At 34.9% G+C, this 16,782-nt stretch overlaps 1 protein-coding gene and 1 pseudogene across 1 annotated transcript; one reads left to right on the forward strand and one right to left on the reverse strand.

Moving 5' to 3' along the window:
• Window positions 1-4,902: 4,902 nt before the first annotated feature.
• Window positions 4,903-5,831, reverse strand: LOC114632386 (annotated as a pseudogene).
• A 9,181-nt stretch (window positions 5,832-15,012) lies between these two features.
• On the forward strand, window positions 15,013-15,951 carry LOC114632321 (taste receptor type 2 member 140-like). The gene has a single exon (XM_028780857.1). The coding sequence runs from the start codon at window positions 15,013-15,015 to the stop codon at window positions 15,949-15,951; it is 939 nt and encodes a 312-aa protein (XP_028636690.1).
• Window positions 15,952-16,782: the final 831 nt, after the last annotated feature.

Consider the following 16,782-nt stretch of genomic DNA (forward strand, 5'->3'; position numbering starts at 1 on the left):
CTGCAACAGTGACAGTGACATTTCCAACATAGATGATGCTACTGGCATAAGTGTGTTTTATATTCAAGGGAGACAATTCGCTAATCTCACGGTTTTTTACTTGAGAAGGATAGATATTGCTGGGGATTCTGGTCTTTCCATTCCATCCTTTTCCTTTTCAAAAATCTTTTCTTATACCCTCTGCCACAGTAGTATATGTGCATATATGTTTATGCATGTTAGTATACTATGGAAGTAAGATATAAACCTTCTGTATCTTCTTCTGTTGTTCTCCATCTTACTTTTGGTCTTTGCTATAATAATGTTCCTTACTTCACCAATCAGAAGCAATAGAAATGTTGGATGCTTACCTGTCTTTGTTTCCCCTTCAATGAGCTGTAGTTGTGGTTTTGTGTGCTTTGTAGCCTGTTATATGGAAAGCAACAGACAATCAAAGGTTCCAGGAGCACTAACAGCTGCAAGTCACAGAACAGGAGAGTAACATGGAAGCTTGCCTGAGTGTTTCTGTTCTACTTTTCTTTAAGACTGGAATCAAGATTACATGTAAACTATTGGTAATTTAAGTTTCATTTTGTGTCATTTTTGTGTACAACTGTCTAATTTGAAAAAATGTAGGTTATGAAAAAAAAAGACTTAGGCACTGTTAAAAATATAAAAAGAAATGGTTTCTAACAACCATTTTCTGGTGCATCCTTTTCAGGCGAACTGTGAAACTATCATCTTATAACTAAAGGTAATAAAAAGGATAAATAACTTATTGTAGGTGCAAGGACAGAAGATAAAATAGTCACTGTATTTATCTATATGAAATTTTAATACTAATGAGACATTAGACAGATGATTTATTTCTTGACAAACCATGCTAACTTAAATATAAGAACTATTGATTTAAATTCTCAATGAAACTTTGGAGCTAGTAACATATAAAAAATGCTTAGTTAGGTGACTAGTCGCAATGTAAACACATGTAAACGACACTGTTCTTGCTTCTTATTAAATTTATGACTTGAATATTCATTTGAATTTATGAATTTTGGGAAAAATTTCCATATATATATATATATATATATATATACATATATCCTAAAAGACACAAGAACTGGAATTGATAATAATAAGAATATAGAACAGACAGAGCAGAACATAAACAGCAAAGTAGAAGGAGCTACAGAGAGAGCAGGTAGGCTTCTTTTTACCATGGGGAAAATTTTTTCTTAACAGCAAGGCAATAAAACCTATACTGAATTTTCTCCTGCTATATAGCATATTCTAATTCCCAACGAATTGTAAAGTAAGTTCATAAAGTAAGTAAAAGTTAAATTTTACAGCATTTATCAAGTACAAAGTATTATAAAGTAAATAATAAGAAAGATAAAGAATTAAGTTTCCCCAGTGTTAATGTACCACAGTACAGTAATAAAGAATTAAGTTTTTAATAGGGCTATTTGATTCTCTGAGTCAATCTTCTTGAGTTTTTGTATATATTTTATATTAACCCTCTATCAGATGTAGGGTTGGTAAAAATCTTTTCCCAATTTATTGTTTGCTGTTTTGTCCTATTGACAGTGTCCTTTGCCTTAGAGAAGCTTTACCATTTTATGACGTCCCATTTGTCAATTCTTAATCTTAGAGCATAAGCCGTTGGTATTTTGTTCAGGAAAATTTCTCCTGTGGACCTGTGTTTGAGGCTCTTCCCCACTTTCTCTTATATTAGTTTAAATGTATCTGGTTTTATGTGGAGGTCCTTGGTTCACTTGGACTTCAGCTTTGTACAGTGAGATAAGAATGGATCAATTTACATTCTTCTACATGCTGACCACCAGGTGAACCACCACCATTTGTTGAAAATGCAGTCTTTTTTTTTTTTTTAACTGGACAGTTCTAGCTCCTTTGTAAATGATCAAGTGACCATAGGTGTGTGGGTTCATTTCTGGGCCTTCAATTCTATTCCACAGATCTTCCTGTCTGTCTCTGTATCAGTGTCATGAGGTTTATATCACTATTCCTTTATAGTACAGCTTGAAGTCAGGGATGGTAATTTCACAGAAGTTATTTTAATGTTGAGAATAGTTCTTGCTATCCTGGTTTTTTTGTTATTCCAAATTAATTTGAAAATTGCTCTTTCTATCTCTATGAAGAATTCATTTGGAATTTTGATGGGGATTGCATTGAATCTATAGATTGCTTTTGGCAAGATAACCACTTTACTATATAATCCTACCAATCCATGAGCATGGGAGATCTTTCCATCTTCTGAGATCTTCATTGATTTCTTTCTTCAGAGACTTGAAGTTCTTGTCCTACAGATATTTCACTTGCTTGGTTAGATTCACACTAAGGTATTTTATATTATTTGTGACTATTGTGAAGGGTGTCATTTCCCTAATTTCTTTCTCAGCCTGTTTATTCTTAGAGTAGAGGAAGGCTACTGATTTGTTTGAATTGATTTTATGTCCAGCCAGTTTGCTGAAGTTGTTTATCAGGTTTAGGATTTCACTGGTGTATTTTGTGTGTGTGGGGGGGTCACTTAAGTATACAATCATATCATCTGCAAATAGTGATATTTTGACATTTTCCTTTCCAATTTGTATCCCTTTGACTTTCTTTTGTCATCTAATTGCTCTGGCTAGAATTTCCATTACTATATTGAGTAGGTAGGGAGAGAGTGGACAGCCTTGTCTAGTCCCTGATTTTAGTGGGATTGCTTCAAGTTTCTCTCCGTTTAGTTTGATGTTGGCTACTGGTTTACTGTGTATTCCTTTTACTATGTTTAGGTATAGGCCTTGAATTCTTGATCTTTCCAAGACTTTTTACCATGAAGGGATGTTGTACAGTAAAAAAGAATTAAATTAAACTTTTAGCAAAGATCAATGAGTTAAAAGGTCAAAGATCATCAGTCTTTTTGCCTACATCCAGTGGCGTGTCCGACTTCAATCTATTCCAAGCCAAGCAGCCTCCCAGGCTCTAACTGGCACCAGAACAGGGGCTCTGAGGAAAATAAGTTGATATGGATAGGACTCCCATCTGGGTCTTCCAAACTCTTTGGACAGGAAGTACATGCTTAAAATGGGTGGATAATCAGAGTTTAGATCACCTATTATTATTAGAATAGACTGTAAAGAGAATGTGTGTGTGTTTGTGTGTGTGATCTTCTGGGTAAAACCTGACCTCAAGGGAGAAATCTTATTTGAAATAGGAAACGACAAAAAAATCACAACCCTAAATGACCTCCTCTGCAGATTTTAACATAAGATACTCCACAGTAATACTTCCTAAGAAGTTTTATAAGAAACAAAATAGGACTAGGAAAAGTAGGTGAGGGACTACTGGCAAATAATGATGATAATTCAACAGCCTCAGATAAGCAACCCTTTTAAAAAATGAACTATCCAACAGCTGTAAAATCAACCCCAGGAAGTGCAGGTGTGAGCCTCAGTTTAGCCTTTACAAAAATATTTACTCCTGACTACCCTGTTGTTTGTTTTCCTATTGGAGCTTAAGGCCATCTTTCATAATGGGACTATTAAATTTATACCACACCAGAGTTCCACCTGTATTCAGGAAATAAATGTAGTTCATGGGGTAATTGATTTAGATTTTACCAGAGATGTTCAGATTACTATACAGACCCCTACCAGTTAAGTTTCAGATTTAGAACAGAATATTACCCATTTCTCTTACTCCAAGCTCCAAGGGAAGTTGCAGGGTTTGTCTCAAAACAGCTAAATTACCTCCCAACGGAAAGGCCTCATTTAGCCTGTTTTAGAAGTAAATCAGCCCAATTGGTCCCATACCACTAATGACTACTTATTACTACTTATTACTCCCCTTCAAACAGGCTACCTTAGCTATTAAAAATCATAAAGAAAATTTTTCATCATAAAAAGAAACTCTATATGTTAAATGGAGCTAATAAAAATAATTATTGTCTTTTAAGCACTAAAGACAAGCCTCCTTTTAAAAACTGCTTCAATACTTTATAGCTAATTCATAATTCTAGCTGGAATTTCAGAGTTATAAGTCTTGCCTCAATTTCAAAACTGCTTTTCCTTTATGGGATACGTACAAGTTCATTCTATGCTTCCTGGTTCTGTGACTGAAGGTAAGAATAAATTTAATTCCTTAATTTAAAAAAAAATGCATTTTTTCTATGGAGGCAACTTAACATAATCTTGCATTGCAAATCACTACTGCACCCAGGGAAACTGGTTCTGTATTTCTGCACAGTTGCCAGCTCATCTTGGAAATTAACCCTTGATGAGCCTGTGTCCTTATGATTTAAGGCAGATAAATGTTCCACAAGTCCTGTATTTTGGAAAGTTATCCTTTATTCCTGTATGTATGAACATTTATTTCTCATTGCTCTTTATATTTTTGACTAACCTGAGAAGTCTTTCAAAAATATGATACAGCCTTTGTTTTATTATTTATAATCTTGGATATGCAAAATGATTTATCCCTTGTTTAATCGGAAGTTTAAACAATGTCCTTTTTTTCAACGTCAAAAGCTTCTCAAAACTGGTGTTTGACTTTTAATTTCTCATAGTCCACTGACCCACAGCCAGAGAATATGTATAGAGTGAGAGACCTTGCAACATTGAGCCGTATATGTCTCTATCAAATACCCTTGAGGGCTCAGGGAAACCTGGAGACTAGTAAGAGGAAAGGTATTAGAGCCGGAGGTAATAGAGGACATGTAATAAAAAGGCCCTGTAAATCAACAGGATAAACACATATGAACTGACAAAGACTAAGTCAACATGCTGTATATTTTAAGTTCTCTCTACTTCCTGTATCTGTATAGACATGTCTTTTTAATTCTTTTACTTTTACTGCAAAATAGAACCTCCAAAAATATCATTGAGTTTGTTTTCTGTTTGCTATCTACTGCTGGGCATGTAACTAACCCTTAGGAGCCTTCATTGACAGGTCAAGAATTAGTCTGAGAAACTTCCATGTGGAATCTTCTTCCGAAGATGTAGAGATAGGGACAGCTGCCAAATCATTAATCACATAATCAAACTCTCTCCTTTCTTTGGCATACATCTTCAGTACTGGGATTCAGTCTTCTGTAAGCATCTGATAGCAATCTCCTTTAAGATTGTCTAAGACATCTCCACATGTTCTCCACATATATTTCTTACATCCATCAATTACCATTTGGTCAATCTCTACCACAGTGACCATCTTTGGTTTCAGTTTGACAATTTCACACAATATGCTTCCATCTCTGCCTCCCAGAATCAGTACATCTTTGTCAGTGTAGTCTTATTTACCATTGTCCATGATGGCCTGGGTATATGCCAAGTCACTCTCTGCCAAATTAACATCCCCACTGAGGTTGAGAATACTTACAAACTGCTTTGAATGTAGAATTTTAATGTTCTGATAGGGTGAACCTTCATCACACACCATAACACCTATGTCATATTCAACCAGGTACCCATCAGCTGTAGGCCAGTATCTGTCAATATCCCATCCTCCAACTATAGGTGGTAATTGCTTCACCCACCAAGTACTGTCTTGACTCAATTCTTTCATTTTTTTTCTTCTATTTCGTTCAACAGGCTGTCAGTTTCTTGTTTGCCTTGCACATAACTGTCTTAACTCTGAAGGTCCAGCAACACCAATCCATGTGGATAAATTCTCAAATTGGCAAAGCTGCCATTCTTATTTGTGTAAGTTGCTAAATATCCATGGTCCTGCCAGGTGTTCATGGACTCTGTCATTCCCTGCTCCTGAAAAATGGACTGAAGGCCTTTAAGAATGGCCTTGGCATCAGCTTTGGTGCCAAGCGTGAAGTCAAACATGCTGTGCCTTGCTGCTCCCATAGTGTGGCGAGGCACTGTGCCATGCCTGGAGAGGCGACCATGGGAGACTGTGGGACCACATGGCACAGAAAGTATAAATTCTTTATAGTACACCTGAGAGCCCACACTGGACTACCAGGTCCCCTTTCTGAGGGAAACTCCAAAACAGATATAGCCACTAGTGTAGCTGCAGTGACTTTATCAGAGCCACCATCTAACTTGAATCAGGCCATAAATGCTCATGACTTACATCATGTTAATTCTCAAACTTTAAAGATCATGTTTAAAATCACCGGAGAACAAGCTAGGCAAATTGTCAAACAATGTCGATCATGTGTTACACTTTTACCAGTTTCTCATTTGAGTGTAAATCCAAAGAGACTGATACCAAAAAGTCTCTGGCAAATGGATGTTACTCATTATAATGAATTTGGAAATCAAAAATATATACATGTATGTGTAAATACATACAATAGTTTAATTTATGTGACGTTACAAACTGAAGAAGCAAGTAAACATGTAATCATTCATATGCTTGCTACAATTGCTGTATTGGGAGTGCTTAAACAGATGATGACTGATAATGGCCAGGTTATGCAAGCTTCAGTTTCCACCAATTCTGTTAAAAATTGGGAATACTACATAAAACAGGTATTCCATATAATTCACAGTGCCAAGGTATGGTAAAAAGGGCACACCAAACCATTAAACATCAATTTGAAAAAATTAAAAAAGGGAAATTGCACCCTACCAAGGGATCACCCAGAAATATCCTTCATCACACACTCTTTATTTTAAGATTTTAAACTTTGGATTCTGAAGGAAAATCTGCTGCAGATAGATTTTGACATCCTGATACCAAACAGAATTTTTCAGCAGTCCTCTGGAAAAGCTCATTATCTGGAATCTGGAAAGGGCCAAACACAGTGCTTATCTGGGGAAGAGGTTCTGTCTGCATATATTCCCAAACAGCAGATGCCACACACTGGTTGCCAGAGAGACTGATAAAACAAATAGATAAAGGTAACAAATATAGGGAGGAGAAGCCCTCTGAGAACTTATTTCTCTTTACAGGAAACATGAAGATTATCTGCTTCTTGATGCTGTTACTGTCCTTCATAATTGCTTTCAAATTGGAACAGATCCACCAGCATATGACATAGAACCTGACTTGGGAAGTCTTCAGTGCTGAAGGAGACATCATCACCAGCAACTCCAAGGTGATGTCATTGGACTCTTGATTCCTCAACTTATGATTTAGTGGGGTACATTGCTTAGATCCAGGAGAGAACTCATTACCACAGTTATTATAGCTGTTCTTTTAGGTTTGGAATTGACTAGGCAGGTATGGGGATTTCTTGGCTTGTTTTGCAAGATCAAAGCAATAATCAGCTCCATACTTTTATAGATTTAAATCTAGAAAGAATGGAATCCACTATATCACATTTGTAAAATTCATTATCCTCCTTATGAATTAGTGCTACAAAATAGAAGAGGCTTAGACCTTTTACTCCTCCACCAGGGGTGGGGTTTATTGTGTGCTGCCCTTAAAGAAGAGTGCTGCTTTTATACTGACCATTCAGGCATTCTTAAAGATTCTATGAAAAAGGTCAAAGAGGGCCTAGAAAACTGCAAATGCCAGCATTACCAGAAACAGGGTTAGTTCAAATCTTGGTTTAGTACCTTACCATGGTTCACCACTTTACTCCCATCCATCTTGGGACCCCTATTAGGGCTACTTATTCTCTTTTTTCTTCGGCTCATGCTGTTCAACAAACTGATGGCTTTTGTATGACATCAGATAGACGCTATTCAAATGAAATCCATACAAGTCCATTATTACAGACTGGAAGTAGAGGACTCTAAAACCTCTGTCATCAAGGCCAATGAGGATTAGCCCCTAACTTATGTTTTAAACTGGATGGGTAAGTTGCCTCAAGACCCCTTCCCCAATTGAGAGGCCTCACCAACCTAAGACAGGAGCTCAACCAAATGGCTGTTGAGTGTCCAGAGATGGGAAAGGGAGGCTAGGGTCTGTTCCAACCTAAGACAGGCATGGTTCCCATAAGTTTTCCCAGCCTTCTCTTTTGAAAAAAATTAAAAAGGGGGACCTGTTGGGAGCCAGCTCCTAGCAGAAATAGGCTATCATCTTTGTAGCCATCTTGGGCTATATATTTGCAGGTTGATACTTTTTCATCCTGACAAGAGACTTGTTTTTCTAGCATGATATTTTTGCAAGCAGCCTAAAACAGCTAAGCACACTCTCATCAAACCTTGTTTTTCTCAGACATATCCTAGACTTGCTGTTTAGTGCTCCCAGTTATAAGGCACTCATGGTTAAGTGTCTCCAGCTGCACTCCCCTGCTTGTGGTTATATACCCATAATTGCCTTTCAATAAACAAGACTTGATCAGATAACTGTCTTGTCTGCATTCTTAGCTTCTCTTGCCCCTCCATCCCTAGTCTATCTCTTGCAGACCCCATTGACTGACCCACAGACTGCATTAATATAGGGTTGTATGTGTTTACATGTGTATATTATTTGCATATATGTGTGTGCTTTAGTATCTGTGAATATGTTTATGATATATGTGTGTTTGCTTATGTGAATGTGTATATAATTGTGTATAAGTGTATATGTATGTTTGTTTATGCATATGTGTTTCTTGTTTGTGTATGTGTGTGTGTTTGTGAGTGTTTGTATATGTAAATATTTGTGTGTATGTGTGTTTTTTGTGTATATGTGTGTGTATGATTTTTGTATGTATGTTTGCTTGTGTATATGTATGTGTAAATATGTATTTGTGTAAGTGTGCTGGTTTGTGTGAATTTGTATGTGCTTTGTGTCCTTATATTTGAATATGGATGTATGTCTATAAATGTCTATGCATGTGAATGAAGATATTTGTATATATGTGTGTGTGTTTGCATATATATGTGTAAAGTAAGAATTAAGAATAGATTATGGATGTCTTAGTTAGGTTTTCTAGTGCTAAGGTGAGACACTATTACCAAAAGAAACTTTTGGAGAAGACAGTTTTTTGCTTATACTTCCACATTGTAGTCTATCACTGAAGAAGTCAGAAAAGAAATCAAACAGGACAGAAATCTGGAGGGTGGAATTGATGCAGAGGCCATGGAGTGGTGTTGCTTCCTTTGTTGATCAGACTGTTCTCTTATAGAACCCAGAACTACCAGCCCAGGGATGGTACCATGTATGATAAAGTGAGACCTCCACCATCAATTGCCAACTAAGAAAATAAGCCAATACCCCAATATTATGGCGGCATTTTGTCAGTAGAGGTTCCCTTTTCCCAGATGATTATAGCTTGGCTCAAGTTGACATAAAATTAATGAGCTCAATGGATTGGAGCAGGGGAGAAATATCAGGAACCATAATAGGACAAGCTAATAACTAGCAAGAGATCTTCCTGAGATGATCTGCTTCAGATTATAATATAATCTGCTACAGATTTACTCTATTGAACAAGGCTCAGGAGAATTAATTTTAGGAAAGATTCCTGCTATTAATATGCTTTTCCTGTTGTTATTAAACATACATAGCAATCAGTAGGTATTAGCCCACCCCTTTTGAGCAGATCTCTGCAGATCTACGAAGATGTGCTATTTTTGTAGTGATGCTATATAGACAAATAGATGACATCTTAAGTTGTCTATAAAGTTGTTTTAAGTTGTCTATAAGACGATCCTATAAAAATTTCTAAAATTATACCAGTTATTATTAAGCTCTTTTATAGTGGGACTACTATTAGGTCCTTTTCTGATAATCAAAACTGCAACAAGAAATTCATCTATCTCCAATGTGTCACCAGTTAATTGCCTCTTACATAGTAACCAGACTTTCTCCTACTCAGAGTACATTCCAAGAGGTTGTAAAACAATTATCCAAAGGTCACAAAAAGGGAACTAATGATTATTATAGGTGATAGAACAGAAGATAAATTATTGACTAGGTTTATCTATACAAATGTCACTAATAATTTAGTTACGGTTTTCAACCTTGGAGCTAGACAAGTGATGGATGTTTAGCCAGATAATTACTCCTAATGGATATACATGTAAACGTTCTCTGTTGCAAACTTCTATTTCAATTTATGATTTGATTTTGTGTGTGTGTGAAATTGTGATGACCTTTTTAACATGCGGTCATGTATTCTGATAGTTGTTTAAGTTCTGAGGACAAAGAATAGAGTCAGAAATGAGCTGAGAAAACTGAGTTGAGGAGAAGTTTTTTAGACTGAACACATTTTAGACAGAACTGAACTCAAGAGGAACTTAGAAGTATAGGCATAACTTTGAGAGAAAAGGCATTGAGACTAAGAACACTATTGTGACTTCAAAGCAGGAGAAGAGAGCAAGATTAGAAGAATGTAGAAACTATAGGTAACATAAAAAGCTAAGAGAGCAATGTGTAGAATGCAGAGGGGAAGGGGAAAAAAGAAGCTCCAGACAGCAGAAGGAGCAGGCGGGTTTCTCCTTACTGTGAGACAGAACAGGTCCTTTGTTAGTAACAAGGCAGGCTTAGTCTTATTAAAAGAAACAAAGCTTTTTTCTTATAAATTTGGGCTTAATTCATTTAGCATTAAAAAGATAGAAACGTTTACTTTTTCTATGCAAAAAAAGATTGGAGCACACTTTTCATCCAGAGTGAGTGAGTGTTTTCTATACTGGTGCTTGATCCTTCGCTCCATATGCATGTATAAGTATGGTATATGTGTGTAAGTATGCAAATGTGAGAAAGTATGCAAGCTGAGCCCAACTGGTCTGAATGGAAATGAATAAATGCACATGTGTGAATCTGTTATGTGAGTTCATGCATATTTGCTTACATAATTTTTTTCCTTTTTCTAGCATTATTCTCTTATCCTGGTATTTCTCCAAACTTCCCACTATTCTGACAAACAAGAGGCATCTGGACAAAAGGGGAAAAGCTCTAGCAATTAATCCTTTTTTCTAAATCTCATACTGTTTTAGGATAAGCTGCTAAGAGCCAAAGACCACAGTTTCTTGCTTCAGAGGAACATAGAAGGCTGGTCAGGTACAGTAGCATAGTAACTTAGACTTAGATAAGTAAACCTTTTATTAAGATACAGCACCTCTAAATATCTCTTAAGACAATGTCTTACCTATGCCATTGCTCTTCCCCCTCTTCTGACTCAAGGAGACTCACAAGAAAGAAGACTCCTGCTGAGCTGGCTCCCCTCAGGGAAATTTGGTAGATTTGGAGGAATTGGAAAGAGGAAGGAAAAATGTAGATCCAGTGCTCATGTTTGGAATTCTCAAAAGAATTTTTTAAAAACGCAGTATAAAAACTTACACTCCATTAAGTCAGTAAAATTTAAAGATATGAGTTAATTTGTAGACACATCTGAACCACCAATGTTAAATAAAAAGGAAATCAACTACTTAAACAAACCTAAACCAAATAAGGAGTTTGAAAAGCCTTCTGACTAGAAAAGGCTCAGAACCAAAGGGGTTCACAGCAACATTATTCAAGCCCTTCAATGCTGTAAGACTTATACTTTTCAAATTACCAAAATAACAGAAACAGAACTTCCAAACTCCTACAAATCAAGTATTAGTAAAGCCAGGTAAAGACATAACAACAAAAGAAAACAACAAGCTAGTATATCTAATAAACATGAACACAAAAATTCTCAATAAGATATTCACAAACAGTACACACACATATATCAAAAAAACACCTACCCTGCCCAAGTAGGCTTTTCCCCAGGGATTTAGTGATGTTTCAGCATACATAAATCAATTAATGTAATAAAATATATAAGTTTTCTAAAACAAATTCGTATCATCATCTCAAGGGGTGGCAAAAATGCTTGTAATAAATCCAGCATCACTGGCTGCAGCAGAAGAATTTTAGAAAAGATAGTTTAGAAAGGAATGTTCATCAACATAACAAGGAGAATATATGAGAAACCAAGCCAATGTTATCACAAACAAAGCTTGTAAAAGTTCAACATCAGGAATAAGACAGGCTGCTCCCTACCCTTATTTACTTGGAATCTATGTTCGATTCTATAACTATAGATATAAGAAAAGGGAAGAAAATTAAAGGGATATAAATAGAAGAAAAAGTCAAAGTATTTCTATTTTGCATGATGTTATATTATTGAGACTAAAAACTTTCATCAGAAACATGTCTATAAATATCCAATACTTTCACTAAACTGGAATGATTTAAAAAAAAATCAATTCAACAAGCATTAGCCTTTCTTTCAGTAAATCACAAATACACTGAGAGGAGAAATTTCTACTGAAATTTTCTAAAACCCGTGAATTTTTAAGTTATATTTCAAATACTTATTTTGATACTTACAAATAAGAATAGCTCCCTCTTCATCGGGAACTCCTTTTTTAAAAGGTAGACACAATTTTAGAAATCCAAATCTGGTCTAAAATGCAGAAAAAAAGGAGTCATTTGTAAATTGTTTAAAACACTAAGGATCTGGGAAATCACAGAATAGAAGACAGCAAGATTTAAAGAATAAGAACAACAGGATGTCTTCTGTGAGACAGTGTCTTTGTTTTATAACAAGACACTACAACCATGAATACTCAACAATAACTTTGAACAAGATTGACATAATGACAGTAATTAGTCAATATGGCGACATGAACAAGAAATTTCACATATTGTCACCCACTAGATGAAAAAACGATGGGTGGTAAATGTATGATGAGAGAGGAGAATCAGCGTCTTCCAGGAATAAGCTCAATTCTTCAACCTTAATGCATTTGCATACAAACAAAGCTAAATGGAAAAACAAATTATAAGCAGTTATAGTGACCTTGCTGGACATGTAGCACAGTTCCCATACTTAGAACATAGTTATGTAGAGATGCACAAGGCTGACTCTTCTCATCCAAGTATCTTATGTCTGTATGATCTATTGATTTAGATCTATCAATTATCTATCATCTAACTATATATTATCAGTCATCAATCATGTGGCATCATCTATCAATGTATAACACATATAAACATATTTCTGTTACACTAGAAATCACAAGTGGTTTTTTAGATGTGTTGGAAACTTAACTAATTTTAAAATGGCAAAAAGGAAGTTTCAATACATTTTCTTAAATTTCTGGTAAATTTGAATGTTGTAATTGAGAATCCAATCTAGTTTTATTTAAAAAGTATATAGACTTTGAATATTCATAGATAAAGGTTATAAGAATAATGATCTAAATTAAGGGATGCATAGGGAGGATTTATGTTTGCGAAACTGTTTTCAATTACTTGCATTTATGGAGACAATAAAACTTCTACCTAGTAAAATATGGAGTACCGCAATTTATAGATTATAATGTAATGTTTGTTAATATAAAAGTTATGGGGACATTCATTCTCCTGAGGATCTGTCATTTGTTTTATGAAAGAATTATCTAGGAAATGTTCTTTGTGTTGCTGTCTTTGTTCCCTATCAACTGCTGTCCAGGTAGAACTTCCTCTATTTGCTTTTCAGAGAGGAAGGTGCAGAGTAGAGCTTTGAAAAAGCTATCCTGAGTAATTGCTACTCTTCCACTGGATATAAGCTCTGTCACTTTCCTAAGAGACCTTGCAGTTCCAGCAGCAGCACCTGCTCCACACCCTTTCCAGGGTATTTTGCATTTCTCTGTTTTCTTTCTTTTGTATGAAAGGGACCATTCCACGAGGACCATGTGTCTCTGAATTTATGGTATGCTTAAACGTCTCTTCCTAACAATTCTCTTCTTAGCAATATTAAATTTTCAATAACTGGGCTAGTTTACTTTCTCAGTAAGTCTGTTCCTAAACATTGGGAAATACTAAGAAATACCTTTTTTTTTTTTTTTAAAATAGAGGATTACTTTGTCTATCTTTGACATGACACTCTATGTCTTTCTCAACAATTTCTATAGATTTCTCATGTTGTTGTTTTATGACAGAGTCTTGCCATGTAATCCAGATTGTTTTCACACATGTTATTTCCCTTGTATTAGCTTCTTATTTGCATAGAAATGTTTACCAGTAGTACCATGGAAGTCTATTAAAGTTTTGATAGGTGTTTCTCTTCTGTCTTGGATCTATTTATGTCATTGCTTCTTTGACTATTCCTTAGCTATTAAATAATGCTATCATGCAATGTTTCATTTTCCAGCTCACCTAGGTATTGAACCACCTCATCTGCCTTGCTGCCTACGATGATGGCAAAAGAGAAGATATTGAAGCCAAATGAAGAGAATTGGATACTATCTGAAACTCCTCTGAACTAATGGGGCAACAGGTTATTCTACAAAGGGAGACACAAAAAGTGAGGAGAAATCATGTGGTGTAAATTAGTTTAAATTAACATATTGTCTGCTCTTGAGCACAAGAAGAATATTTGTTTTTTAAATTTGTTTTCATGCATGTATAAAATATACACATTTGCAGAATGTTTAATGAATCAATTATACAGAAAAGCAAACTTACACAAGTTTGAAATTGCTATCACAGTACTAAGCATGAGTCAGATGGATAGAAAATTATTGTTATTAGGCAACTTGAATTACAGAAGCAAGAAATGAAGGGATTATAGATCTAATTTTATGTTTATGCTTTAGTATATACCTGTGTGTTCATGTAGAAGAGTAAATATGTGACTTTGTTGAAGAAAAACAATAAGTATTCTTAGTAACAGGCATTTATTGGTTAAATTTTGATAGTTTAAGGAAAGAACATTGAAAATCAGATTAGAATTTTTATTTATACATTTAATGACATGCTTATTCTATTTGATAGCTTGATTTTATAGTCTGTTATAGCAATTATAGTTTTAAAAAGTAGCTTTCCTGGAAATTAAATAGCTGTATTTTAATAAGTAGACATATAAAACCCTGAAAATTAGAATATCTTTGTTTTGATGATACATATGAAAATTCAATGTTTCCTTTAGAATCAACTATGTAGAACTTCTGGTTGCTGTATGCAAGGTACTTATTAGTTAGATCCTAGAAGAAATTAATCTGGACTGTCTTGGACAACATATGGGTTATTTTGTGTGTGAAGAAACCTAGAAGCCAAGCCATTAGTAAAGTTTGATGATTGATTGACATTATTGATGAAAGTTCATAATTATGTTTTGAAATTCAAGAATCACATATACATAACCTGTTAGAAGATTACATTAAGAACTTGGAGCGTCTCCTGGTGACAATGAAGGCTACTGTGAAGTACACATTATTAACAATTTTAGGTGTGGAAATGATTATAGGGTGTTTAGGAAATGGATTCATAGCTGTGGTGAACATCATGGAATGGGCCAAGAGAAGAAAGTTCTCCCTAGTGGATTGGATACTAACTGCTCTGGCCATCTCCAGACTTGCTTTTGTGTGGTCACTACTCATAATTTTATTGATATCTGAGTTTTACCCAACATTGATGATAACAAGAAAAATGTTGATAATAATTAATAATTCCTGGACAGTGACCAATCATTTCAGCATCTGGCTTTCTACATGTCTCAGCATCTTTTATTTTCTCAAGATAGCTAATTTTTCAAATTCTATTTTTCTTTCCCTAAGGTGGAGGGTAAAAACTGTGGTTTCAGTAACTCTAATGGTGTCTCTTCTCCTCTTGTTTGTAAATGTTATAGTCATAAACACATGTATTGTTATCTCGGTTGATGAATATAAAGTGAATATGTCCCACAGTTCTCATTCAAATAACAGTCTACAAATTTTTAGGATTTTTTTATTTCCCAACACTATGTTCACGTTAATACCCTTCATTGTGACTCTGACAGTTTTTCTCCTGCTCATCTTCTCCCTGTGGAGCCATCTGAAGAAAATGCAACACAATGAGAAAGACTCCAGAGACCCGAGCACCACAGCCCACATTAAGGCCCTGCAGATGGTGGTCATCTTTCTCTTACTATACACTGTTTTCTTTCTGGCACTTGTCATGCAGTCTTGGAATGCTATGATTCAGTGGAAAACTGTGTTCACTTTTGTTTTTGAGGCTGTAGCACTTGCTTTTCCTTCAGGTCATTCATGTGTCTTAATTATGGGAAATTCTAAGCTTAGGCAGGCTTTTCTGTCCATAGTGTGGTGGCTGAGGTCCAGTTTTAATGCTGCAGAACTCCCAGGTCCTTAGAGAAATTAGTGTATTGACTTCCATAGTGTACAGGGTGACTTGTTCTTAAATGAGACTGTATGTTTGCATTTGAACTTTCAGTTTATTGTTTAGTTGTAGCTTTGAGAATCTTACAAAATTCTTCATGAATCAAATACCGCCCTAAATATTAGATAGATGTTGTTGTACATGGAATGATGTCAATCTGAACTGTACAACTAGAAAAAGTTGTGTTATTAATATGATGTAATTTTCTACTGTAAAATAGGCTTTTTGAAGGTTTTGATATCAGTAATGAATCCTATGGAATATCTTTGTAAATATGTGTATGAAGCTTAGAAAGGATACAAACAATGAACTGTATCTAAATAATTATATTTACATAGTTTAGAACATGTTGAGAAATGATATAGAGTTAGACATCAAATATCCTTTTTATTGCTTCATATATATTAACAATTCAGAAACTTTTAATGAAAAATTAGAGTTTACTCAAATTTTTCTGTCCATGTTAACTATTTTGCAAATTAAGCCATTATCAGACTTGTTATTGGAAAACATGTTCACCTTTTTTCTATGAAGTATTAACATATATAATACAATTCATTTTAGTTGTTTTGCCCACAAATGCAAAATCTTACTGATTTTAATTCTGCTTATCTAAGGTATTAAAAATAGTTTGCATATGTCATAATTACTATAATTTAAGAGAAAAATGTTTTATTATAGCATGTCAGAATTCAAAACTCATTAAAAACAAAATTTTTCACAGTTTTGAATGCTTTGATTTTTCCATTGGGATGTCATTAGGTTTCAAATTTTAGTAGCTGACATGTAAACATGATTAATTCA

Source organism: Grammomys surdaster, unplaced genomic scaffold (genome assembly GCF_004785775.1).
Source record: "Grammomys surdaster isolate TR1022 unplaced genomic scaffold, NIH_TR_1.0 373, whole genome shotgun sequence".
In the NCBI taxonomy this organism is placed as follows: Eukaryota; Metazoa; Chordata; class Mammalia; order Rodentia; family Muridae; genus Grammomys; species Grammomys surdaster.